This window comes from Paramormyrops kingsleyae, chromosome 4 (assembly GCF_048594095.1).
Source record: "Paramormyrops kingsleyae isolate MSU_618 chromosome 4, PKINGS_0.4, whole genome shotgun sequence".
In the NCBI taxonomy this organism is placed as follows: Eukaryota; Metazoa; Chordata; class Actinopteri; order Osteoglossiformes; family Mormyridae; genus Paramormyrops; species Paramormyrops kingsleyae.
Window position 1 is genome coordinate 31,398,449 of NC_132800.1, and position 27,900 is coordinate 31,426,348.

A 27,900-nucleotide genomic window follows, 5' to 3' on the forward strand; every position below is an offset into this window, starting at 1 on the left:
TATTAAAAATCAATAGATCCATGACTTTGTACTAGATAAGCAGTTGAGAAATGGATAGAAAAAACATTTGAATCCATATATCATATATAAATAGTGCTTGTCAGGTATATCTAGACATGCAGACTTTGAATCGATATAAATTCGAACCATAAGTGCTACAGCACAAAATTAATTAAACCAGTGTTAAAAAACAAGACACAGATCAATGAAACAAGCTTCCAGGTCCCAGACCTGATTCTAATTTGCTGCATGTAAAACTGAAGGAATGTCCACTGGCACTGATCAGGGGTCAGTTTCGGAACAGGTTCAGGCTAGCGGGCGCGAATCGCCGGCTGCTTTGGAAGCCCCAGTGCATCGCAGCGGCATGACAGGGCCGTCCTGTTTCAAAGGCTCCCTGAAATGCAGCCTAAAAATGCGTCCAATCCCAAGATTCACTGCGTGGACCTTGGAAGGAGGGTAACCAACACAGGCCAGGGAGACTGTGTCCTTCGAAGGACGCAGCCTCTGAACTGGGACACAGCTAATGCCTGCAGGCAAATGATCCAGGATAATTCGCTTTACTCTTCAACATTACCCAAATACAAATTATGGTGGGTTATTATAATTATTTTTATAATTATTTTTACGTATCAACTGTTAACCAAGCATTTTAAGCAGATTAACGATACTAATTCTACAGTATTTTCAAATGCTCTTTGTATTTTTTTGTTGAATTAACACCTAATAGATATTATTTTGATTCCTTTCGAGAACATTCCGGAGCATTTAAACGGTTTCTAACTGACGCCACTTTACCTGTGCATGGTGAGAGGCATCATACCCAACAGACAACAAGCACAAGAACGTGGGATATGTGTGTGCAAAAGCTTGGTGAATGCATTGGTATAGGGGGCCCGTGTGCACGGTTGTGAGTGTGCACATGAGGCCCGGTGAGAAGCACGGGTCAAAGCTACAATGCGTGCAAGGCCGCTGACAATAGGACTGGGCAGTCAGAGTTAGGAAGCCATTATACACTTTATCTCCCCATTATACTGAGTAGAGAGGGCTTGACGAGAAGGGGGGGGACAGTGAGGTCATCGCACTCATCGAGAGAAAGAGAGAGCGGGGTGGGGGTGGGCTGGGGCCCGTTTCTATGGCGAGGCCAGTGAATATGGGAGAGGAGGACAGAGAAATGGAGAGTGAGATACAGAAGCCGGGGTGGGCTGAGAGAGGCGGGGGGGGGGGGGGGCTGAGAGAGGCAGGGGGGCTGAGAGAGGCAGGGCAGGCTGACAGAGGCGGGGGAGGCTGACAGAGGCAGGGGAGGCTGAGAGAGGAAGGGGAGGCTGAGAGAGGAAGGGGGGGCTGACAGAGGCAGGGCAGGCTGACAGAGGCGGGGGAGGGCTGAGAGGCAGGGGAGGCTGAGAGAGGAAGGGGGGCTGAGAGAGGCAGGGGGGCTGAGAGAGGCAGGGGAGGCTGAGAGAGGAAGGGGGGGCTGAGAGAGGCAGGGGGGCTGACAGAGGCGGGGGAGGGCTGAGAGAGGCAGGGGAGGCTGAGAGAGGCAGGGGAGGCTGAGAGAGGAAGGGGGGGCTGACAGAGGCAGGGCAGGCTGACAGAGGCAGGGGGAAAGTGCGGTGTGGCTGCTTCCTGGAGAGACGTGTCGTGGGCCATCTTGGCCAGCATTGTTACCAGGTAAGGCGTGGGTTACACTGGAAATAGTGCTTTAAAAAAACAGACAAATACAAAACAAAACAAAGTGGGGACCAGAGAGAGAGAGTGAGTAAGACAGAGAGAGAAAATATCTCGAATCCCCCCTTTCAGGCATTAAAAAACGATTTATTTCATTGGCTGAAAAGCCCTATTAAAGAAACGCTTGTACATGCCATAATGAAGATTATAACCCTTGTCTCGCAGTACTAAAAACTCAAAAAGAAAAAACACACAGCTGGTGTATAAATAAGAGGGTAAATTTGTAGAAATTCATACAAGAAAAAAACAGTAGTACATTTATGTGAGATTCAATGCCTTATTATTTAGTGATCCTAGTATCTAGCTCAGCAGAATTACCATCTAGGAGCACGCTGACAATGTGCCGGATAGCAATCCCTGCAGACCTGTACATCTGCTTGTACAACGGAGACTAAAGTAGAAATATTATTATTACTGTCAAACTTTTGATGTACCAGTAGGACGGGAGCCATGATGATTGCAGCAGCATCACAATAACAAATCTTTCTTGTGTTTGGAGCCTTTCCCAATCGATTTTCAATTCAGTTTTGAGGAACACGAACCAGTAGGGAAATTTCCAGTTGTTTACCCAGGGATAGAGTGAAGACCCACAACATCAGCGGAGTGGCGGCTGAGCCTGAGCTCTGTGAGTCAGAGCGACGGGCCGAGGTAAGAAGGATCCATCCACCGCGGGATCCACTCGAGCTCCGCCGAAATGAGCACGATGAGAACATGACCAGCCAATAAAGAGCCATGGAAGCAGTCATGTGACTGAGGAGGAAGCGCGTGGGGGTGAGGCAGTGAAGGAGAGTTCAGGGCAGGGGTGAGGGGGTATTTCAGCTAGAACGCCCTTTGGCACCCCGCTTTGGCTGGTAGGAAACCCCAGCCTCTCAGCATAATCCGTGCTCTGCAGTCCTGGCTCAGTGCAGGCAGCTCGAATCGGGGGTCAGGGCTAAAAATAATCTCCCGGCAAATCTCTGCTCCCATCTCAAGAATGCAGATGTAATCAGAACTGAATCTGTCTGCAATTTGCATACATTTGCCTAATCGGTGCCTACAGTAAAATAAAGATTAAAATCTACGGGCGAGTAGAAGGGCACGGTAACTTCCATCGCCATTATTTTCTCTTCTCCATCATAAAATACATTTATACTGCTTGCATTGTCATTCTTCCATAAACCTTGACGTGTTTGTAGACCAGGGGTGGCCAATCTTATCCGCAAAGGCCCGGTGTGTATGCAGGTTTAAGGGGTAACCTTTTCAGCCAATCAGTTCTCTAATTAGTGACCTAATTAGGGAGTTGCAGTGAAAACCCGCATACACAGCGGCCCTTTGCGGATAAGATTGGCCACCCTTGTTCTAGACTCTAACTTGTGTTTTTTTTTTTATATATCTTCCAGGACCTCCCAGGATCTTCCAGGACCTCCAGTTTCCATTACTGAGGTCCTGCTACATGGAAAGCACATTTGCTACACACCAAACACTTCTCTGCAATTTTTCATAAACGTGATAGATTCTTTTCTGCTTTTTGAAAGATCACCAGTTAGGATATAGGACACTTTTATCACGGTTACAAACAATGCTCTTCTAAGGCCTCTAAGCGCACAGTGACGTTTAAGCTCCTCGGTGTCACTGGTACAGCTGCAGTATTCCCACTGCGAAGGCCTGCCGCCGAACTCCACAGTCGGACTGAATTAGCATCTCTGCGCTCCCCTCCCCCCAGCGCAGGCCTCCAAGGCCCCGGCCTGATGCGACACTCCCTGCAGCCGCTTCCCAGAATCACACGCACGCCTTATTTCCAGGCCTCCAGCGTCTCCTGTCACGAGGTTCCCAGCTCTCGTCATGCGGTGCGGCCTTCACAGGAAGCAGTCCGGTGGCGTGGGGGGGCGGCCGGAGTGGGTGAGCGGGGCCTCCTTGGTGTCGACCAGCTTCTCGTAGCGTGTCTTGTAGGCGTCCCGTTCTCGGAGCACCCGTGACAGTTCCAGCTGCAGCTGCTCCAGCTGAGAGGCACAGAAGCAGATATTTTTTTTTTTCTCTCAAGAGGGGCCATAAGTCATACAGAGGGGCCAGAATCATTATCAGCCAATGACATGTCTCAAAGCGGTGAGTAACAGGGAGCGGGCACTCTGGGGACCAATCAGTTTTCAGCTGAGGAAGGTGCCCCAGTGGCCCCGCCCATATATACGACCGTTCAAATGTCCATGTGCCACCGTCTTTCAACTTATATCAACATGTAATTCCAGGTGGATCTAAATACAAATGCGACGTACAGATACAAATCCTTCATAGGAGCAAATAGACGTAATATCACGTTTGGCATGGAACAGAACATTAGCATCTGAATTAGTACTGGAAACATCGCACGGCACCACCTGGCACCCTGACCCGGCGTCACACCACTCAGGAGCCGTTCCACCGCGTTCACCAAGCTACAGGGGCTATGGGTGCTGTATAGGACAAGAGGAAGGGCCATTAACATCTGAGCACTGAGGTGGAGAATCTAAGATAGTGGCTCTCGACTGGTTTAGACAGTATTCCTTGGTCAGTTAAGCAGTGACAGTAACAGTAAAGGTAGTTCACTGGGGAGACCCACTTTGGGATTGCAACCCCCCCCCAGTTGAGAAACAAAAGACCAGCGCCCCCTATGGGCAGGACGCGTCCATCCCAGCCACGGATGAGTCATGCGGCAGCATCTCTAGGGGTGCCAATAACGCACTGCATGGCTTCCCACCATCTGTCCCGCAGATGAGGACACGGTGACAGTCTGCTGTCACATGGAGGGAGACATCAGAGGGGGGCGGCTGTGTCAATGAACGTTACATTTATATAGCGCTTTTCAAGATACCCAAAGCGCTTCAAAGGAGGGGGAGCCACTTCAGCCACCCCCACGGTGTGGCCCCCGCCTGGGTGATGCGACGGCAGCCAATCTGCACCAGTCACTCACCACACAGTAGCTAAGGTGGTGAAGGGGCAGGAGGGAATTCACCAGTTAGACACAGGGGGCGATTAGGAGGCCCGATTTGATAGGGCCACGGCGGGCAGTTTAGCCAGGACATCAGGGTACCACCCCTGCTCTTTCGAAAGATGCCCAGAGCGTCAGGACCTCAGTTTTCTCATCTGAAGGGCAGCACCATTCTTACAGTACAGTGTCCCCCTCACTGCACTGGGATTCACACAGACCATAAGAGGGGCTTCCCCGTTTGTGACAGTGTCTCCATCACTGCACTGGGATTCACACAGACCATAAGAGGGGCTTCCCCGTTTGTGACAGTGTCTCCATCACTGCACTGGGATTCACACAGACCATATTAGCACGGCTCCAGTGCAAGGCTGACATGCAAATTCATGAAGTGTTCCATATTTTGGGGGCTGCTGTGTGGCTCAGTGGGTTAGGATTCTGCAATCAGAAGGTTGTTGGTTCAAATCCTGGGGTCGGCAGAGTGATGTCACCGTTGGGCTCCAGGGACTGTGAGCCTGCTTTCTGACTGTGACAATAAGGTGACTGTGAGTGTACCTGCTGCATGAGGTGGTGTTTCTCGGCCTCGAGCGCATGCCGATGCTGCAGCCGCTTGTGGCGGCAGGACTGCGCGTAGCCGCGGTTCTTCAGCGTGCGCCGCTTCTGCTTCAGCCGCGCCGCCTCGTCCTTGCTGACGCCACGCAGGTGCCGGTTCAGCTCGCGCACCGACAGGCTGACCAGCTGCTCGTCCGAGAAGCGCTCCTCCACGCCGCCCTGCCTCTGAGACACAGAACATCACAAAATATGCAAACGCTTCACAAAGACGCCACATCCTGTACATGCAGACCCTGGCAAATTCAGGGGGCCCCACCTCATTATAGGGGCCCCAAAAGGTACCATTTTCTCCCACCCCCCTCAGCCGGGGGTTGAGGTTAGGGCAAGATATCTAGCTAAGTATTATTTAGTATGATACATATGTAATCATGGTATAGGGATAGTAGGCTTGCTGTAGTATAGTGAGCTACAGTAACTATACTCTGTCACATAACAGTGCAGCATTACTGTACAGGTTCACTGAACAAAGTGTAAAACGACAGGCTAGCAGCAGAAAAACAATCTTATTAACATTAGGGGCTGTTAAGGAACCCGATTGGTCCCGTTAAATGACTCATTTAAGTTACTGAACTTCATCAAAGCAGCTTAGGACACTATGAGGAGGAAGAGTACAGCCCTGGTACAGTTTTATTCCCCAAGGTACAAACAACATTAATGTATCCCTAATGGTACAAAAAAGTCCGTTCTGTACCTTTAAAGGTACATCGACCTACAAGTAGGGTACAATTGACAGACCCTTGATGGTGCAGCCCTAATGATAAGTAATTGTACCATCAAAGCTACAAATTGATACTTTTTTTTACGGACAGTGCACCAACCAGCAGAATCAAACAAACCTTAACTCAAGTGAGACGATGGCGTTTGCTATAAATAACCCGACTGCGTTTGTGTCTGTGACAGCAAGCGAACGAAACGTCCCAAATGACAGATGAGCTCAGTGTCACGTGGCAGAGACACACAGAGCAGAGGTACGGCACTAAGTATCGGGAATCTGCATACTTCACCATACTCATGGTAGAGTCATTGGCTAACGTGTCTCTGCATTGGAGATATAGGAGAATGTGAGCATCTGCCACAGAAAGCAGGGGCATTTCGAGGATTTTTTTAAAGTGATGGGCATAAGAGGGGCCATAATTCATACAGAGGGGGCAACTTTATTATTAGCCAATGATGTGTTTTGAATTGGTGAGTGACAGGGAAGAAGGGCCAATCAGCTTTCGGTTGGGGTCTGTGTCACTGTGGCCCCGCCCCTTTATACACCCTTTTACATAAAGACCTTACGGTGGCAACTCCCCTCCCACATGACCTGTGAGGTCAGCAGCGGGGGATCAGCGGGTGGGGGAGGGGCTGATGGCGGCTGGACGCGTGAGCGGGGAGCATATTTGCTCCTCACATGTCCGTAATCTGTCATAATTTCTGAGTCTAATCCGACAGAGTGTCAGTGACAGTGAGCAGGATTATGAGTAGTAGTTATAGCTCCCATAATCCTCAGCTGCGTTCCCCTCATCACACTCTATGATTCCATACTACACAGTGCAAATTGTTGGTGTTAGTGAAACCAAGAGCACTTACAATGGAGTCCTGGCAAATTTCTCAACAAGTTCCACTGGGGATTTTGACAGCTGGTTCAGCACATATGCTTTATACCACCAGGTTTACTGTGTCCAAAGACTCCCACTTGACAGGGCCGACTGTTTTAACTTTAATTTCTACCAGGAGTTTATGGTAAATCATCTCAGAGGGTCCCACACATTAGTGCACAGCTGAAAACACTCTCACAAAAATTAAAATGAAGTTAGTCACACGCAATGCTCAAACAGCAGCCTTCCCTGTCAGGAAGTTTCCCTGAAACTGGAGTGCAGGGTCTGCATGGTGCACGGGTTCAGAACAATCGTCATGCAGGTCGCACGTGCAAAACGCAAACACAAACGCACACGTTCATGCACAACTGACCCCCTTGAAAATGCAGCGATGAGGAGCAGGCGAGATGACACTCGCCCATGTGTGTCGCTGAGTGTGTGGCTCCGTGCCGGTCGCACACGTAAATATAGAAACATATTTATTCATAATCTCAGGCCGCCACCGCCTGATTTCAGTCCCTCTGTCCACATGTCATCCATCATTATCCCTCCTTCGTGAAGTCGGCTCTGTCTTTACAGTTCATCAGGGTAATGTTCCCTTTCCTGACAGATACTAATAGGTTTGGTGGCATCACAGCGCTACAAGCTTTGTGGCTTTGGCCTCTGTCCCTGTGATTGCATGCTCTCCCCTTATCATTTTTTAGCATCCTCCAGCACACAAACACACAGATTGGTGAACTGTTTTTTCTAAATAACCCATAGCATGTGAGTGCGTGCCCTGTGTTGGACAGACATCCCATACGGGGGGGCCTGCCTCGTACCCCTGTGCTTCCTATAGAGCTCAGGGGCTAAATGACGAAATCACTTTGCCGGGATATGAACCAACAACCTTCTGATCGCAGGCACAGTGCCCTAACTCACTGATCCACACACTAGCCTCATTGATATGCTGAATGAGAGGAACAGGGGGCTTCTGTATACGGCACATGCGACGTGATAGGCTCAAGGCTCACTGCATTGATTGGTGGATGGATGGATGCATGGATGGATGGACAGTTTACTTTACCCAGATTAGGTACCTGTGGTTATATGTTCAAAAAGTGGACCTGCTCTGTGGACTCAAGCCCAAGGTCAGAGGTCCATCACCTCTACACTGCCAGAGCTACAAGGACATGAAGAAGATGGCAAAGACCCCCCCCCTCGCCAGTCTCTGTACCTGACCCAGCTGGTGGTGGAGATGGAGGTGATATGGGTGAGGATGAAGATGATGGTGAGGCTGACCGTCGGGGCTCAGCGTCTGGAGGTAGGGTACGGAGCTCAAGGGGGCACCGGCGAGGGAGGGGGGCAGCACGAGAAGCGGCCGGGCGCAGAGGTCGGCCGCCTGGGGGCAGAAGACCTCACCTCCACTGTCACTGCCGGAGTCCCGCTGGCTGCTGTCGGAGCTCTGGGCCAGAACCGTGAACTGCAGAGCGGGATGGAGCAGCAGGCGCGTCTGGCGTTTGTCATGCAAATAAACAGCTGATACTTTTATGGGCGACATGCCTTGATTTGGCTGTATAAACTCCGATAAGCTAAGCTCAGCACAGACAGACATATTTATATTTTATTAATTTAGCACATTGCAAATACATGTTTGAGAAAGCAGGAGCAACTGGGCCAGATGGCAGATGGCACTTTGCTGGGATTTGAACTAGTAACCTTCTGATCACATGCTTAGTATCCTTACAATGACCTCTGTATATGGTGCGTGTCACATGACACTTAGTACCTCACCTGAGAGTTAACGGCTGCAGAGCTCAGGAGGGCTTCCACGGCGTCCTCGCATCCCAGGAACCCCCCAGTGGGGCCCCCATCTCTCTCCCCCAGCTCAGGGCCCTCACCACCGAGGGGCCCTAGCACAGAGACGGGTGCAGTGGCTTCAAGCCCAAACTGCTGTAGGGCTGTCAGCCAGAGGAGGTCCTCCAGGGAGGTGGGGCTGGGGGAGGAGCCAGGGGAGGAGCCAGTTCCATAGGCCAGCCTGAAGGGGTAGATGACACCGGGTGGGACAGGAAGTGACATGGGAGGGGACGAGGAGGAGAGGGAAGAGAGGGAGGATGAAGACGAGTGAGGCGGGTGAGCATCGCTCAGCGTGGGGGAGTGGGGCAGGGAGTTATATGGGCTGGAGGTAAGGCAGGAGTCCGGGGGCATAAAGGCTGGGTGGGGGCTGGGGGGGTCTTGGGATGTGGCTTTGGGAGGACCTCCAGCAGGGGGCACAGGCGAGGAGTCCGACTTCACCCCGAACTTCAGCAGGTCAAAATCGTTGAGGTACTCCATGGTCAGAGGGCTGGGGGGAAGGGAGGAAAGGGGGAGGGGGGGAGAGGCCATGGGCCAATCAGGAGAGGAGCCACAGGATGGGCACTCGGGTCAGAATGTTCCAGACGTGTCTCGGGGACTCTGCGGGCCCTCCTCCGGTTTATGCTTCACTCCCCCCGAAAACGAGCATCTAACGCGTCATCGTCGCTTGTGGCTCCCAAAGGACTGGGGGGGGGGGAGTTGTCTGTCTCAACCCTAAAATAACACGGAAAAAGACAGAGAAGAGAAGTGAAAACGGTCTGCAAGGGAAAAGGAAAGGGAGGATGACAACAGGAAGAAAGTAGAATGTAACGGAACAGAATTCTGCTGGATTCCTCCGAGACGACGGGAAACACTGACCGCTATGGTTTAGTCACACGTGTGGCGCACTGTAGCAGGTGGGGGGGACAGTGTCACATCAGGAACAAGGGAGCCTGCTTCGCCAGCTTCAATTTAATTAAATCACATCATTAAGGTGCTAAGACGTAAGACGATAATGACGGAGAGGATTGATACAGCGCGATAACCTCTCCTGACGGCCGTGATGGTTCGCGACGGACCTTAAGTGACAGAAAACCATCCAGGAATTCCCACGCACCGATCCGAGACGATAAAACGCCTCAACCGCCTACATCTGGTTTTTGTTTTACAGAGAAATTCTGAATCTGGAAAATCCACGCCATCTTGACAGAGTCCCGTGTCCCAAAAAGCAGGGAAACATTTAAAAGCAAATCAATTAAATTCAAAACAGACTATCGCACAGCTCAATGACTTTATATCAGAATTGTTTACAAACTGATATACTGTACAACTCCTATATATGTATTTATGTAAGTATGTCCGACAATATAGCTCAGGCAAAAAACATGCAGTAATATCAATAATAAAAATAATCCAAATCTGGCAGTATTTGTTAATAGCACTCATGCTCATTCTTATTCTAATGAGTGACACAGTTGGTATTTACAAGGCAATAAATAAAACCAAACAAGGCTGGCAGAACCGCGAAATTTTGTTTAGGAGCTGAACTGCAAAAACTTTGCAAGTATTTCAAGTAAGAGATGCAGTTTATGTAACTGACCCTCTGCACAGTACTGTATTCCATAGAGGCAGTCTAATGAAAAAATATTTCAGATAAAAAAAAAAAACTCGAAATGACCTTAATCTATTGACTAAACACATATTCTGTTGGCAGTCAGCTAGAATTAACTTTAATAACTTAGATACTTAAAATGAATACATGATGAAACTGTGTGTAATCCACAACTGCCAGACTTATGACAGTATAGTTCAGGTTCCACCTTGCACATGACTGGAAAAGCACTTTAAAAATGGACGGCACTGGGAGCAGAAGAGGCTGGCTTCGTTTTCCCCGCCCCCACGCGGGTCTTTGGACGTCCGGACCTGTCTGATCTGCAGCCGCTGGTGTTGTTATCCATCGCAGTATAAGCTTTGCTCTACCACGTCATCACATCCGTACACCAACCTGAGTCCAGTACTGTCCTGACGCTACTCAACATCCAACTGTCACCCTTTTCGGTTCCTACTAAGCCCACTAGGGTCCAGTAGGGACTTCATTGCTGAGACCTAGCCGCAGCACGACCTAAAGCAAACAGCGAATTTCACATTCCTAAAACTACCAACATAGTGCAGCCCACCAGCCGGGAGGTAGATCTACAAGTGTCTTAGTGCACGGACCTCCAATCCATCGCTCTCCAATCTTTCAAGTATTTCTAACAGCTGTGTCTACCCGAGAATGTAATCCTACGAGCTCCTGCACCTACTCCACTTCTGTCACATTATTCAAAATAAACTGCAGCCTCTTTTTCACAAAACAGCACAGACCCGACAGAATTAAATAACAATATGAGACATACCAGACCCCACCTCAATAAATGATAGGTAGATACCTAACCAGATAAAATGATAGGTAGATACCAGATTTTAGTCCTGAATCAGAAAAACGTTTTATCATATGGATCAGTCATTTTATGTTTTTTGTGAAACAATATTGGTCTTATTTCAAACGCTAAAATATAAAAATTATTTTAAAAATCTTTCTTATATCTTTTGCATGTGTGCCAATTGCGATGCCACGATATCCATCGCACCCCCTCCCGCTGGGGCTAATTCGCCCTCCCCCCAAAGGGCTGCGGAGGACTGGGATGTGTGTGACGGTATGTGGAGAGGACTCGTATTGTATATTAAGTGTGCAGCACTGCAGGCCATCGTGATTTGCTGACCGTTAAGATCTTACTAGTGACATCTGTGTCTGAACTACGCAGGACACAAAAGTAACCCAGAGCGACAGTAAATTAAAAGATATCAGGAGGGAAACAAACGCATTATATAATAATGACACCAACACTTCATTCCCAGCTTCACATCAAATCTTTCATTCAGTTTCAAAATATTTTCAGAAGATCTCTTATGAGTTATTTTGTAGTGCTAAAATAAAGTGCTTGTAAATCATGAACTACGTCATCAATAAATATGATTATAATAAAATGTAGAATCAGTGTGGAGCTCATTGACAGTCGTTTCCCTCGCCATTGTACCATCAAAGAAACAAAACAAACATGACTGGACTGAAACTACCACAGGCGCTGCTATAGGGACCCTGAAAGCTGGGGTACAGTCGCGACTGTGACCTTACCTGAGCGAGGACAGGGGGGCAGCCGCACGCGGAGCCGTGCTGGGAGGCAGCGCGAGGGAGAGCGGGGCAGCGCGCGTGTTTGGCCGAGTGACGGCCGCTGCTCGGGTCATCCCCCCCTCCCCTCTTTCTCTCTCTCACCCTCTTTATCTCTCTGCTCCCTCCTCTCACTGTCCCGCATATCCTGCTTATTCTTACACCGGTGTACCGTCTATGTTAGCGATCATTGTTAACGTCGGTGTTTTCCAGCACCTTCCTCCCGCCGCCATAAACAGACCCTTTCGGAACGTTGCTGAGATTTATCTCCGTGAATAATAATAATGCTTCCTCTTGCATGTCTGCGGTTATTTTCAAAAGAATGAATTATGGCTAATTATCCCCTTATATTAACTGACTATCTATAAAATATATCTGCGACAACATGATACCAGGTTTGATCTGTAACAAAAATAACTAGTAAGCTGAATTTGACAGATTAATATCCTAAATATAAGAAAATGAAAAAATATCTACCAATATCTGAAAAGAGGGAAATATATCAAAGCCACAATTTATCATAGTTAGTCATTTTCTGCATTATGATAAGTATTACTGCTTGGAGGACAACTTCAATTCAATTTTAGTTTGAAACTTTTGAGAAATAATCATGGGACATTCTATCATCTTTTAATGTTAAACCCCACTGAGAGTGTTTTCGTTACAAAAACATTTATCTCACTTCTTGTAAGTGAAATTTTGAGACTTTTTCCAATTATGCCTATATATATGTAGAGAGAGGGAGAGAGATAAAAACCTTCTTTTATCGTCGTGTGCAACTTTTTTTTTTTCTTTAGCAAAGAGGTGTGGTTTAGTATTGAGTGTCCATCGTAGTAAATGGCACAGGACGGACGCTTTCCCGGCGCTCTGCTCGCTCCCGTCTGCTGACCGCCGCGTCCCCGTACCCATGGCGCGCGGAGTCGCGCTGGTGCGAGCGCGTGCACGGAAGCCCTGCCGATGGCGACTGCAGTTAGTATCCCGTATCACAACGGTGTTGCAGGCGGGTTTCCTGGCCTCCCGGCTCCCCATCACCCATCCCCTCCAGAGAACACACGATGCGTTTCCATACACGCTGCCTCAAGGGATCAAGGAACATTTAAAGCTTTAAATAGACCAAGTTATTAAAACTTTAGAATCTGATTGAGCCCAGATAAAAAAAATTAAAGCATTTACCGTAAATGTCGCTGCGCTGCCCCCCTGTGGCCTCTTTGGGGACGTACAAAGTATGAAACATTTGTCCATCTACCACTGTCTAAAATTTACATGCATGAGATATTATTCAATGGAGTTCTGACTGCAATGACTGTTACATTTATCCACCTTCCATATTCTAAAATTTACATATGGATGTCTTATTAAGTGGAGATCTGATTTACTTTACCATCTCTTCAAAGTCAAGCGCAGTTGCGGGGGTTATTTCTAAAATAAATAAAAAGTGCATTCTGCTCTTTAATGATGCATTGATTAAATGTACAGTTGCTGCAGCATAAAGCAGCACATGCTGTGGCCCCCACGGTCCAGAATCTCAGGGCACCTGCTTTCCTAAAATGACATTTTGGGTTTTCAGAGCGCCAGTCACCCCCCCACCCCTGTCTCACACTTGCAGCCCCTGGGGGTCTGTCAGCACTGTTAGGGTTTTAATTGCATTTTAATTGCTTAAGCGAAGGAATATTTGATGAGCCCATGCATAGAACATCACTCAGTCTTGCTCTGGGAGTCCTCATCACTGCGATGCTTTAATATTGTTCTACATGTGTGATGGTGTCAAATTACATACATCGCTAACGGCCGTGTGACCGCACACACACATGGGCGGGGGGGGGGGGGGGGGAATACACACACACAGACAATCAAGTGCACTCTCATTCCGATACACACACACAAAGACACAAGAGCACGCATGCGCACACGCATCCAACATCGCCGCATTACACACCAGGAGCCTTGCATACTGTATAATTACCGCATGAAATACCCTTTGGAAACGTCTTGAAATAGATTCCACAAAATTAAGAACCGACTTGTCAGGTTTGTTCTGAGTGTATCTAGTCGTACAGTGACACGGAGGGTTTGCGCCCAATCAGGCATATGCTGGAAATGCACCATCCCGCTGAGACCTAAAGAATTCATTTCTACACAGGGTAAATATCCAGGAAATAAACGAATGTTCCACGCAGGGCAGCGTTCCCGTTGGCACAGCCCGTCGAGGATAAATGCCCAAATGACCGAAGGAGAATTGCAAAACATACAAAATGAGAACCGAAATTTTGGCTGCACTGAACACTCACAAGTTTTGAGGCCTTCAGTTAAAAACCGCACAGCAACTGTGGCAGGCCTCCATTCTGAGTAAATACAGGCCTCTTGAGACACTTTAAAGGTCTTCCCGGGAAGATCTCTGCTGCCTCTCTTCCATAGATTATGGACCTCAAACTGTAATCACAATTATGTCTATGTTATGAGCAATTTCAGAATGGAAAATGACACATTATGAAGTTAAAAATGACACATGCAGACATATGCTCTGAGAAATATTCCTATGGGAAAGCTTTGCATTTTTTATTTAGAGCAGTGTTTCCCAGTCCGGTCTTTGGGGAACCACAGACAGTCCACATTTTTGCTCTCACCCAGCCCCCTGCCAGCAGTCCACATTTTTGCTCCCTCACAGAGAACCAAGAGCTGAGAGGGAGCAAAAACATAGACTACCTGTGGGTCTCCCCAAGGACCAGACTGGGAAACACTGACTTAAAGTAAAGCCAAAGAGCTTAGTCTAGAAATGAAAGTTCTGGAAAGCGAATCATTCGGAAAGGAGTTAGGGGAAGCGAGGGGTCGGATGGGAGCAGAAATCGTGATTCACAGCTCTATTATTCAGCCGCTCAGGCTCGCGAGGGGGGAATGGGCGAGCCGGCATCTTTCCTCACAAATAGCGGGCATCCTTAGGGTTGACGTGGGAGGCTCAGCCCTCAAGCCCTGCAGCTATCTGCCGACAATATGCATCTCCGGCTGCTATGAGGTGTTCGGGACTCTGGGAACAGTGCACCCAAATCCGGCCCCAAGTCTGATTTTATTTAAGATCCAATTCACTGATCCCAGGGGTAAATTCTGGTGCATGCAGCAACACGGACACACGTGTAGTGTGAAACAAAGTGCAAAGGCAGTACACGTAGTGTAAACTAGCAGACAACGTGCCAACAGATACACAGAACACAAATAAAATATCCAGTAAAAAAACATAATGTTGCGATGCAGGAGAATTAAATATTTAAAGATAAGAATAATAAATTAACGATGTTCAGTTATTGAACAGATACCACTGGACACTTTCTGTAACTTTAAATTTATTGGTGCCTTACTGGGCTGGACTTGCGGGTGGGGGGTGGGGGCTCAGTGAAATGCAAGCTTTGCTGTGTGATATCCCACCCCCCACCACCACCATCCTCTGTGGCCCCCAACATACCACTAGCTATTCAGCATTACCATTACCAGGGCCCAGTAAATGCCATTCCGACTGTTTGTCTTCCAAATGGGAAACGTCGTATTTCTAAATAATAAATGTTGTCCACCCTTGATGCTATTCGTAAAGGACCCTGAGCAGAACTCCAGTTGTAAAGCCTCGACTGATAAAAAAAAAAAGTCCTTCTTTAAGGCCACTGCATAGCAGCGTGTGAAAAGCTCGGCCGGTTCCACACAACTCTTAACTCTTTTCTTGGGCAGTGCAACTTTAACTCCAGTTCACCTGTGGTTATATAATTTTTTACAGTTCTCCCTGAATAAAGCCCCAACACACCTTATGCATAAGAACATAAGAAATTTACAAACGAGAGGAGGCCATTCGGCCCATCAAGCTCGTTTGGGGAGAACTTAACTAATAGCTCAGAGCTGTTAAAATCTTATCTAGCTCTGATTTAAAGGAACCCAGGGTTTTAGCTTCCGCTACACGCTGTGTAAAGAAGTGCTTCCTCAAATTTGTTTTAAAATGTTCTCAATAAGAATATTGGCGTGAGCTAAATAAAGAAAATATTATTGTTATTATATGGGACCCAGAGTGTGTGTGTGTGTGTGTGTGTGTGTGTGTGTGTGTGTGTGTGTGTGTGTGTGTGTGTGTGTGTGTGTGTGTGTGTGTGTGTGTGTGTGTGTGTCTCCATTACCCGCACCAGCGCAAGCTATTCCTCCCCCGGACACAGAAAAACAAGGATGGGAGGGAGACAAAGCTCTTTGGCTTAGTATCTACAGGATATCTGTAGGACAGAGAAAATGAAATAAAAGTCTGTCTATGTAGCTTTCAGGATGACTAAACATCTCTAAAATAATTTCAATGCCCTTTTTATAGATCCATGTGCAGTTCTGCCTCGAGCCACTAGATGTCAGTGTATATTTCAGAAATAAACGGCTTCTGCCCGTTAGAACCGCTTTTCAGAGCAGACCGGTCCTGCGAGAAACAACCAGGAGCGTTTTGCCCATTAACGACTGACTGACTGACTGAATGTATTAAGGGCACTATTGAAAATCCCGATAAAGACAGTCAAACAAATGATCAAACAAAGGAAATCATCAACTGAAAATCCAAACTAGTAGACTAATCTTTAAAAATAACTCTGGCAATTCAACACCTGCACACACTAGCAGATGAGCAGTCAGCATTCAGCTATGGCTTATGTAGGTTACCGCTCACACTGACACGGACCACATAGGCGTGATTCCGATAACATTAACTCTGAAACGGCCATGGGAAGGGGTTTCCTGTTTTTCGGATGGGGGGTGGGAGCTTGTGGGTTGGAGTGTCACATGTCATCCTCTTGTTTCCATTAACTCCGTGGAGCAGGAGGTGGGAGGGCAGCGCCACTTCATGGCCACCATAAATATTTCACAAGGCCAATGCCCTTGATTCCAGTGACACTGCCCATTGTACCGTATTATCACCTCTTCCCTTTCTCCCTCCACTGTATTCCTCTGTTTCCATATCCCCTCCATTCTATCTTGAGCACACGATATTCAGGTTGCTTGGTAACACTGCAGGTCTATAGGAAAGGCTCACACTAAGTTCTGTTCCCCAATGAAGTCTGACACAAGTGAGCGTAAGAGCATGAACAGGTGTGTGACTGTGTGTCTGTCACGCCTGATCGCCGCATTAAGGGAGGATGTGCACCAGCACACTGACGGTGGCCCCTGCAGCAATCCTACTGCCTGGCTTCAGCGTGGACAGTGAGTCCATGGACCTCGCGAAGCTTGAGATTCCGAGGAAAGTCTCGCTTTTTAAAAATGGAAAGAAATGAACAGGGGGTTTGGTTACTCTGACCCAGAATGCATCAGTCCGTCGGACTAAATGGTTAGCAGGACAAAAATAGAGGGCAGGAGAAAAAAAAAACAGACAGGGAACCTTGGGAAGCTATTTTCATGCTCCATCCACTACGGTAAGTGTCATTCCGGTGGACAACCGCTATTTATTTACACCAGGATGAGGATAAACATGGGGGGAGGGGGGGAGAGAGTGTAGCCAGATCAATCATCCCTGTGAGTGTTCATCTGAACATGCAAGGCTTTAACGGCATCGATTTTACTGTTTCTGTGGGAATTCTCAGGCACTTGGAGTGTGTGTGTGTGTGTGTGTGTGTATGTGTGCACATATAGTATTTATTAATGAGCCTTCTTTCCTTCAGTAGTGTGACCCACCCATCTCTCTCTCTCTCTCACACACACACACACACACACACACACACACCGCTTATGACTCATAGTACCTTTGCAGGGCCCTTCTTCAGCCAAACACCAAGGACAAGGTCAACCGTTGTGTTATAATGCATCTGCGTCTCCCCCCCCACCCCCCGATCCCTCTATTGCTCCCCTATCCACTCATGGAGCTGCACCTCCTGCCATCTGACTGAAATCAGACGGTGGGGGCGTGTGGGGCCACTGTACGGGAAGAGGAGTCACCTCACGAGCGCTTTCATTTCTGACAGACATGGTTAAACGATCGCATGCAGGTTGTAGGTCTTTGATTTTGTAAGAGAGAAAGCAAACCGAAGACAGTTTGTGTGGATTCAACGCGTCTGACTAACGCTGACCTGGGACTCCTAATGGTGGCTCTTGACGTTCACGCCTGATGTGCACCATCAAGGAGGCTCTAAGGACACAGTGTGTGCATCTAGACTGGATGAGCAGTAAATAAATATTTTACTGCTTTCTGTGGCAAGCTCTGTTGGATTGACATCATTCAGTGGGGGGGGGGGGGGTATGCTAATGAACCAGCGGAAAATTAACTACCCCCACACCAGACACGGGAAGCCTTCCTACAAGCCGTTCCCTTAATGAGCTCAGAAGATACAGAGGCGAACTGCAATTGCTCATGTCCTACATGAGAATTTTAACGAAACCCGAAAAACTTAAAATGTCGTGCAAAGTCCTGACCGCAGCCCCTAACGAGCCTGATGAGTCCAAATTAGACTGAAGTGCTGATTAGCTTGTGGCTCTTTCCCTTCCACAGTAGCATTCCACTGTCGGCGCTTCACTCAGACTGGGTTTGAAGGGCAGCCCGTGTACTCCGCGATGCCAACGCCAATGCGTTAGCTCCTCCGCAGGCGCAGTGAACGGGGGCCGCTGATGGACGCGTGACCTTTAACGCCTCTGCAGAGGCCTCCTCCGAACGCACAGCCGCGTTCATGCTCCATCACCAAAAAAATCCCCGATTCTGTCACAGCTTGTGAACAGATGCTGACTGGGCGATCAGTTTTCCGAGGACTGACATACGGAGAGCTCTAATTAGCCAACACCGCCGTGCAGGACATTAAACAGCCCGGATACGATCTTTAAAGGAGGCCGGGTTGACTAAAGACAGAGAAGCCACTTGGTACAGTAGTTTGTGAGGCGGCTGTGTTGATCTCAGAACAGCTGGATGTTCACAGTGATCAGAGCTGCTTCAGTCTCACTGGTGCCTGCTACCCCAGCCATTGGATCACGCCTTTTTCATCAGACATCTGCTGCCCCCTGCTGTTCAGAAATTCCATCCACTATCCCACCCCACCCCCTTAAAATGCTGAAAAATTCACGAGCCGAAATATGTCCTCAGCAACGTCTTGTTCCATTTTCCTCAAAACCCAGACAGCAGAAGTAGTTCAGATTCTGCTGTTTAAACTGCTTAACACTGGGTTACAAACCTAATTAGCGCAGGTGCTTTGATCTGATGACACCCCAGACGCTGAGCTTGAGGAACGGCACGGCAAAGGTGGTCAGCGATTGGCCGATCGCCGCTGTCAATCGGACACTCCACCTATTCATGTAAATCTCACAGAGAATCATTCACCTTCAGCACAGTCTTCCTTTATTCTTTCAAATTCATATTCATATACTGGCTTTTACAAAATATATTAGATTTCAAGGCAAGAAAGACCAAAGAATTCAAAACCAGTTTTGTTAAACAATGAAATTCTCAATTTAAACTAAGTAAAATTATATGAACACTGGAACTAATGAATACTGTATCAAAGCAAACCCAATAACAAGAATAATACTAATAATCTTAAAATGATTGTTAAAATATTTTTAAGTGCAGACTTGGTAAATTCTTATTAAATATTTACAGCATAGTAACTGAAGGATCTGTACAGTGTCACAGGTTGTCCTTGGACAGCAGGAAGGTGCGAAAGTGCAGAAGCAAATGCCAGTAAAGAGCTGAAAGCCTGAAGCACTACGGCGCCCCCTACAGCCCGATGGAGCAGACTCACCCAGCTGACCAGCGCAAAAATCAGTGACCACTTTTCCATTAAAAACCCAAAGGTCGGGTCTCAAAGGTCAACATTGCATTGTATCTGTGTGTGTGTGTGTGTCTGTGTGAAGGACTTTGTGAGTAAACAAAGACGACCTCCGGAAAACAGACATTCGTAGACAGAGGGATTCCTGAAGAACAAGCAACGAGCTTCGTCCGGGATTTTAAGACACTAAAATGACTAGATTGCTCGTCATTGGCTTTTGTTCGTTTTTAATGCTGCTGCGGTGGGGCTAGGAATCATTGACGGCACTAAAACTGAAACATACAGAACGTATGGGAAGTTCCCACACTGACAGAAATGTGAAGGTGCGGGGGGCCTGTGATAGAAGACCCATAAAAGGCCAGCACATGGCGGGGACGAATGTAGGTGTGAAAGTGTGCGCGTACAGTTACACATTAATGCATACTTTTATGATGAGTAAAGCTAACGGTAAACAGGTAATTACTAGTATTCGTTCTTCCTCCTGCAGAGCATTGGCTTGAGTTCACAGGGAGCACTGAGTCTCTCCATCTCTCTTTCACCATTTCTTTCCCATCGCTCCTTTTATCTCCCTCCTCCGGTGCAACATAATATCACACAGTTGTCATGGGAACTGTCGCCGGCCTCCGCTGTCGTCATGACACCTCGCTGCTGCCAGATTCTGAATTCCCGTTGCCTAGAAAAGAGGTTAGCGGAGAGAGGGTCTGTATATCCACGTGAAATTTTAAGCTTCTCCCAGTAACAAACTCAACACACTCTGTCTGCGTCGTCTGCCGCTGCGACGACAACAGGATATCCTGCGCATCTGTTGTGCAGGAACTGGGTTACAACTTGCATGCGTGACACATTAACATATGCAGCGTCAGGTGTGAGACTATCAGCTGGTGTTACTAGTTGCGTTTCCATTAGCAGGAGATGTGGCATGAACCGAGATGGGGGGTATGGAAACAGTGAAGTCCAGAACAAAGCAATGTTGTTTTACTGAACCGACAAATAAATAAACAAACCAATCAGAAAGGCTGTGAGAGGATCTGGCTGTGTCTGCACCAATCAGAGTGGCTACGAGACATTCTAGGTTGTGGCTGATTGACCCAATCGGAATTGCTGGAGAGGTTCCAGGTTGTGGCTGCACCAATCAAAGAGGCTATGACAGATTCTTGTTTATGGCTGACTGACCCAATCAGAGTTGCTGTGAGAGGTTCTGTGCTGTGGCTGCACAGATCACACTGGCTCTGATGCATTCCAGGGTGTGGCGGATTGACCCAGTCAGAGCGGCTACGACAGGTTCTCTGTTGAGGCTGCACCAATCAGACTGGCTATGACAGAATCTTGGTTGCGGCTGAACAGCACCAATCAGAGCAGCTGTGAGAAGTTCTGGGACCTGAAGTAAATGCATAATTCATGCGAGTACTGTGAGATACTAAGGTGCGATTGACTGCACCCATCAACCATGCCTGCGTCATGAATAACCAATCAGCTTATATTTCATTGATCTCCCCCAGAAGCATGTAACCTACGTCAGCCCTGACGTGAGAGCTGCCTGCTTCCTTACGCTACCAGCTGACAGCAGATGTCACTATAGAGCAACAGGAAGTAGAAGGAGCCAGCAAGCGACCTTACTGACGGGAGTGAGAGAGTTTGTAATGGATTATAACTGATGCTGGATGTCTCATTAAAAGGCTTTCATTAAGCACCAAGAGAGGATAACTATGAATTGCCGTAACGCTGTGACACCTTGTGGGGGTGGGGCGGAGCTGATTGGTTTTAGAATCAGGTCACTAGCCCTCATTCCCAGTGTTTTTTGGGTGTTTTTTTTTTTCTTAGTTAGTCAGTCCTGACATCAGTCAGAAAGCCGTAGCAGGAAACATCCTTTTGAAATGCCTTCAGTCTGTCTCACACTCCTCAGCCGGTTAGCTTTTTAAATCCCTGCTGAAATGGGAAGCCTTATATTTTATGTCGTTACATCAGTCCAGTCCATATTGGATCCCCAGCTACCCTTGAAGAGGAAAGGGCTAAAAATAGATTCTCTGTTAATTGGCCAAGTCCCGTGTCACGTGGGTCTATTCGCTGGCCACAACCCGCAATACTCTCACAGCAAAAAAAAAATAATATATGTTTAAACAGCAGTTGCTAGGAGTCTCGATGCGAGATTCCCTGCAACCTGGCGACAGCACAGAGCAGCACAGAGGTATGGCACCCATGCGGCCAGATTCCTGGCTATGGCATTGGCAGACCATACCGGGGCTGTCCAGTGACCTATTTCTGCTCTGGGGCAGCCTGGGCTTCTTCACAGGTGGCTTGCGGTCTGAGGGCCTTTCCACGATACCCGGGCTGTCCCTCTCCATGCCTGCGGGTAAGTGCGACAGACACACAGCACCACACACGTTGCAGGAAATGGTGAAGCGGGAGCGCTGCCCAAACACAAACACAAGAGGCCCGGCGATGGCGGATTCACACTCGCTCTGGCCGTGCAAATCCTGTTTAACACGGAGGCCCGGGTAGTTGAGCAGAAGCGCTACGCGCGCTAATGAGAGTGAGACGGAGAAGCCCGCTATGACAGGCAGTGGCCGGTGACTGCGGGCTGGGCGGACGAAAGGGCACAGTGCTGAACCGAGAGATGAAAGCAGGAGCCTGGTCCTGGGGACAGGTCAGGAGGTACCTGTTTCACAGGAGAAGGCTTTCCTGTTTCTCTGTGGCTTCATTGGGGCTGAAGCTTTCATCGCGTCCTCGCCTGTCCGTGTTAAAAGCCATAATCACCATCACAAATTTTGACACGCATGAAGCTTACAAAGCATTTTGATTGGATTCTTGGGAAATCAAACTGTTAAGTCTTCAGCTCATGTGGCTCTGGGAGCTGGTTACCTAGACTGGCAGCCGTATCAGCCAATCCGAGCATAGGCTTGGAGGAGGCGGGAGGCACGGGGGGGCGAACCTTCTTCTCACTGGCTGTTTCCTTCGGAGGGGTCACAGTAGGAGGCGTGTCGCTACTGACTGGCTGGTCTGTGGGCTGCAGAGAGACAGGAAACATAACTCACAGAAACAGGCAGAGGCCACTGGCTGTGACTCGCACACACTCCTGCAAACCTTTTCAGCGACGGGGGAAGATTGTCTCTTGGTTTCTGTTCCTCTTTCACCCTCTTCATTCGTCCCTTTCTTCTCCTGTGTATTGGCTTCCTCCTCTTTGTAACCCAACACGTCCTCCTCCGCAGGTAGGTCTTCATGGATAAGCGATAAAGTAAATAAAGCTGATCTCATACTTAACGACAATAATTATCACGCCTCTTTGCAACCTTAACAATAACACTGCATGACAAAAGCACCAAGTATAAATCGTTCCCCATAAACTGTCATGCCAAACCATAATTACATTTAAACCAAGAGCAAAAACGACACAGTGAAGCTGCCATTATAATTACCCTTAAATGTCGGTGTATAACTATTACTATCACTAACAGTACAATATAGTTGAGAAAGAAAAAAATGTAAAAAACCAGGAGAGAAGCAGCATTCATGCCCATTTGCAAAAGACACAAGTTATAGTATAAGTTATAACTTGGTGAGCAGAGTGAATCAAGCAGGAAATCTAGCAAAAAAGGATTAGATGTAATAAGCCGCATGCCAAACTAAGAAGTGCAGTACCGGAGCTGTCCTGTAAGTGGCGCTGTGTCAGGGTACTTAGGCACGGTTTGGTTCTCTGGGGAGGGGGTTCCGGTTTCGTCCCACACTGGGCAGGACTGTGATATTCCTCCATGAGCGGCTCCTCCAGCATGCCTTCTTGCAGTGGTAATCGTGACCGTCTGTCCACACACGGGTCCACCGGGGCCTCGGGCCTCTCGTCCTGACAGTGCGAGCGAGGGACCTGCTGCTCGGCCTGGCTTCCGTGCCCGGTCTGCCTGTCCCGGATCCTATCCTCCGCGGCCCGGCGAGCCCTCTGCTCCGTCACGCTCCTCTCGGGCGATCGCTCCTTCTCCTGCCCGCCTTCTGATTTCTGATGAAGGACAAACAGAGTCTAAGGTCACCGCAATTCAAAATGGCTCCGCAGAGGGCTAATGAGATGCACATGGCATCCAGACTCTGTCACGGTCAGTAGCGGCCACTTCTGTTAATGTCCTCAGTCACGCTAATGGGCGGCTTTGATCTAGCAGGCTTCGGGGACGGGTGACTGTCGGAGTGACTTTACAAACCACAACTGTTTAATCAATATATACACCCTACAGAAACCCTTTATAACCCAGGCAAATCAATGGAAGGCGATTCAAACAAGTCAACAGGTTATTATACTGGGCGATGATGTTTCTCAATATGCGTACTTGACCGTACTTGTGTTCTCATGTCCCCGTTTTACATCATCTTCCACTGTCGAAGACCAGTTCCAAAGAAGGAAGTACAGAGAACAGTAAGAAAATCCCTAAATGTCACTCTTGCCCTGCCCCATATGTCAAGGATGCATCAGTTGCATCCTCACCAAACGAGACCAACCTGTCATCACACCCCAAGTTCGTTCTTGGGAGGCAAGTTAGCAAGACCAGTCCTGACAAGACCACAAGTACGATCTTTGCATCCTTGGTACTGAGAAACACCCCGGGTACGGCCCACACCACCATCAGACTGTACCTTTCTTGATGGGAAGTGGGAGGGTTCACTTCCAGCCACCCCCAGAAATGGTATGCTCTGCAGGGGCTGAGGCCCTGATTGGCTCGTGGGATTCCATCTACTCTGCTCTTCTATTTTCCCATCCGCCGCCTTTGCAGACTTCCCAGCATCCACTGGGGGATTAAAAAAGGTATATACGTTCTCCATGGCAGTCCTGAGACAAGGGAGAAAGAAAAACATGCTTTGAAAGGATACTCATACCATGACATCATATGCTGACATCATAACCATAGAATGTGGCCCTCACTTACCACTTTATGCAACTTAATTATTGCAGGAGTGTGTAAGAGTTATGTTACTATGAGAAGTCACCTGACTTGTGCTTTTGGAGTCAATCTGACCGCAGGGTAGGCTTGAGCGTTAATGCTAATCTGCTTTATAAGATACAGCATCTGCCAAGTCACATATAGGGAAAAAGACATTCAGAACCATGGATAGTTCCTCCAAATCGCTCACACGGCACATGCAATGCCGTTCAGAACCTCGGAAAATTACCTCTGACCCAATCGCATTACACAGACACCGTAGAAGCATTGGTAGCTGGATTCATATGCAACATAAACAGTCTCACACATGAACAACGACCTGCCAGACAAGCTACACTAGTGGTTTACAGGCCTGCCAGCTGTCAGGCATCCGGCGTGACACTCACGCTTTCAGAGTCACACTCACGCTGGATATTTTACGGCAGATCTATATTACTCCGTTATAAATCTAACACTACATCAAAAGCACTGGGGTAGTGTGCAAACCTTAAGGACTATTTACAAGATAACAGAAACGTTATATAAATGTAAATGCGTGTGCATGTGTGTGCAGATTGGTCTTGAATTGATAATCTCACTCCAGCCAGCTGACCAATGCTGGTACTTGCTTTTACCAAATGCCACTGACAATTAACCAGGATTACTTGTAAGCCAATTAGCGAGGCATTTATTTAATGCATTTCAGGATAAGGACTTTAACTGAAAGATGTAACAGAAAGTGCCCCCCCCCCCCAACCTGCATCCCTACAGCTTTCTGACAGCTGCATGGGCAAAACTCACAATCATCAGCGCTGAACTCGCTCATTCCTTGAATTCGATCAACATTCTCTCTTTACTTTCAGAGCTGTGTCTGGCTCCTGTTATTCATTATCAGTCATAATATAGACTCTGTATAGTGCATTTAAAATCTATTTAATTTGTTCCTCTTCCAAGCTACTGTGGTCAAATGGCTAGATTAGCCTGAATTGACCTTGCCCAATTAACAGGTCTCCACACCACAGTGGTTTCCTGAAGAATAACCCAAAGTTCAGCTGTAAAACATCGAGCTCCAAGCTTAACTCTAAAATTGGCCATTTTCACAGCTTTGTAGACAAAAGTACAATTAGGCACATTATCTCATTACCAGGAAAGACACAGAGCGGCTAACTAAACATTATCTCACTAGAAGCACAGTGTAACCATGTAATCTAGACTACGTGTTGTCCCAGCAGACGAGAATAGTGACAAATTCATTGCTAATACTGTAGCACTGAGTTAATACTCTGCAAAAGGCTAATTGTTAATGTGGTAGTGCTGAACTAATGCTCTGCAAAAGGCTCATTGCTAATGCGGTAGCGCTGAGTTAATACTCTGCAAAAGGCTAATTGTTAACGTGGTAGTGCTGAATTAATGCTCTGTAAAGGGCTCATTGTTAATGTGGTAGTGCTGAATTAATGCTCTGCAAAAGGCTCATTGCTTATGTGGTAGCGCTGAGTTAATACTCTGCAAAAGGCTTATTGCTAACACAGTAATGGTGGATTGAAGTACTTGATGGGCGCCGGCACCATAGGTGAGCCATCATCCCCAGTGGGCCCTCCCATTTCAGCAGTCTCCGCCCCGAGATTGGACAGGGCTGAGTTGCGGTTCCTACGGAAACCAAAGATGGACAGCACATTCCGCCTCTTCTTTCTTCTGATGGACTGGGCTTGATGAACAGACGAAAGCTGACTGGGAAAGAGAGAGGGGGGGGGAGATGGCATAAAGGGTTGTGCATGCCAGTCACTCTGTGCAAGCATTTCTATGTGCCATTTGAGCTGGAAGAGACAGTCACTCTGTGCAAGCATTTCTATGTGCCATTTCAGCTGGAAGAGACAGTCACTCTGTGTAAGCATTTCTATGTGCCATCTGAGCTGGAAGAGAGAGACATACCTGTCAGGCAGCACCCTCTTGGTGTAAAAATCAGGAAGTCCATCATCAAGAGGAGTCACTGCCCCATTTTCCGTACAATGCTGCGATGAGAGAGACAGGACGAGAGAAAGTAAGCCTGGACTTTTAGCTTAATAGGGGAGAGCGAAGCAGGGAGAGTTTTATAATTCAGGAAAACAGCAACAATGAAAAAGAATTGTCAGGTACAGGCATTTTTTGTGGTCCATTGTATCTTTATATTAAAATGGCCACTTGTTGTGATTCCGTCTAGATGAAACCGTCATTCTGACGCAAAAACATTAACAAGCAATAGGAAGATGAAGGCAGACTGGGCGACGGTGGCGGACAGCTGAAGGTGCCGCAGCTTCAAAAGGAAAGGCTCTCGACGGCAGGAGAGATGGAAAGAAAGAAAAGGACAGGATGAGAGCAGCGGAAGAAATAAAAAGAGCAGAAAGAAAGAAAGGCTCGAGGAAAGAGGCATAACGCCGTCCTTTCAAAGGAGTGAGTCACGAAAGAAGAGACTGCTCACTTTAGCAAACATACCTACAGCAGCGTGGGAAATTACCATTAATCACATACCACCATACTGTGCTACACAAGGGTAACTTGAGGTAAGAGTCACGCTTTTCTATTAATTAAGAATAACTATATATTCTCTGCAGAAATGCCTATTAATGCCATTCAAATGCAAAAACCACAGCTGCGTGTTTTATAAAAATTGAGTTAATGATCAAGATTTCATCTGTTAGATATTTTGTCACAAGATAAAACTGAGCCCAAGTTTAACTTAGCTTGGATTTGAAGAATACGCTATGATCTACCTACCCGCTACACGTACAGGTGGACAGTCAAAGAACTTTGAAGCCCTTTTTCTTAGTCTCAGTGTCAGGTATTTACTGTGTTCTGTCTTTGTAGGGCACTATGCTTGCATCTGCAAGTTTGAAAGACACACAGACGAGGCTAATTGCAACTCAGAGCAGATGACCTGCATAATGGAGGCTCTGAGCAGGTCTGTTAAAAAGAGGTGTATCATGGCTGCCGTCCAAAACAGAGCAGAGGCTGACCACTCTGCTCATGCTATAAAACACGGAAGTCAAGACGGCATGGTCCATTCCCAGTTTCTCCTGATCAGGCACTCAGACAATTAAAGAGCCGCGGCAGAGAAAATGGGCGACCTGGATGTGGGAGACACCCCCGCAGATTCATTACGGGCCCGTCTACCGACGACTCCCCCGTCAGCCCGGCCCTCTGATGCCACCTCGGAGGGCCTGCCTCTGCCTCATGAGAGCTTCAAGGATCCCTGTGGACGGACGCCGCCCAATCAGCTGCAGCAGCTGAGGCAGGGGTGTCGGGTTACGGCTGAGGGAGGCGGAGCCAGAGAGCCAAGCTGAAGAGCTTTGTTTCCAAAGACCACTGAGAGCACCCTCATGGAATCCATACAACTACTCCCAAAACTTCCCTC

The 27,900-nt window shown here is 47.8% G+C and overlaps 2 protein-coding genes across 5 annotated transcripts in view; both read right to left on the minus strand.

Moving 5' to 3' along the window:
• Positions 1-1,854: 1,854 nt before the first annotated feature.
• On the minus strand, positions 1,855-9,219 carry LOC111854581 (transcription factor Maf-like). The gene is made up of 4 exons (XM_023832657.2): positions 8,629-9,219; positions 8,072-8,317; positions 5,219-5,440; positions 1,855-3,704 (listed from the first exon to the last, which is right to left on the minus strand). The coding sequence occupies exons 1-4, from the start codon at positions 9,217-9,219 to the stop codon at positions 3,561-3,563; spliced, it is 1,203 nt and encodes a 400-aa protein (XP_023688425.1). The 3' UTR covers positions 1,855-3,560.
• Positions 9,220-19,164: 9,945 nt separating this feature from the next.
• The window catches only part of carmil3 (capping protein regulator and myosin 1 linker 3), a 44,022-nt gene continuing 35,286 nt past the window's right edge, over positions 19,165-27,900 (minus strand). For 2 of the 4 annotated variants that reach the window (XM_023832672.2, XM_072711139.1), the window contains 9 exons: positions 26,442-26,521; positions 26,061-26,240; positions 24,229-24,421; positions 23,254-23,602; positions 22,699-22,829; positions 22,477-22,621; positions 22,274-22,345; positions 21,854-21,961; positions 19,165-20,290 (listed from right to left, as the gene is read on the minus strand). In XM_023832672.2, the coding sequence (XP_023688440.2) occupies positions 20,250-20,290; positions 21,854-21,961; positions 22,274-22,345; positions 22,477-22,621; positions 22,699-22,829; positions 23,254-23,602; positions 24,229-24,421; positions 26,061-26,240; positions 26,442-26,521 (1,299 nt within the window). In that variant the 3' untranslated portion in view covers positions 19,165-20,249. The remainder of the gene's footprint in view (positions 20,291-21,853; positions 21,962-22,273; positions 22,346-22,476; positions 22,622-22,698; positions 22,830-23,253; positions 23,603-24,228; positions 24,422-26,060; positions 26,241-26,441; positions 26,522-27,900) is intronic. The other 2 variants (XM_023832673.2, XM_023832674.2) reach the window with 2 other exon arrangements.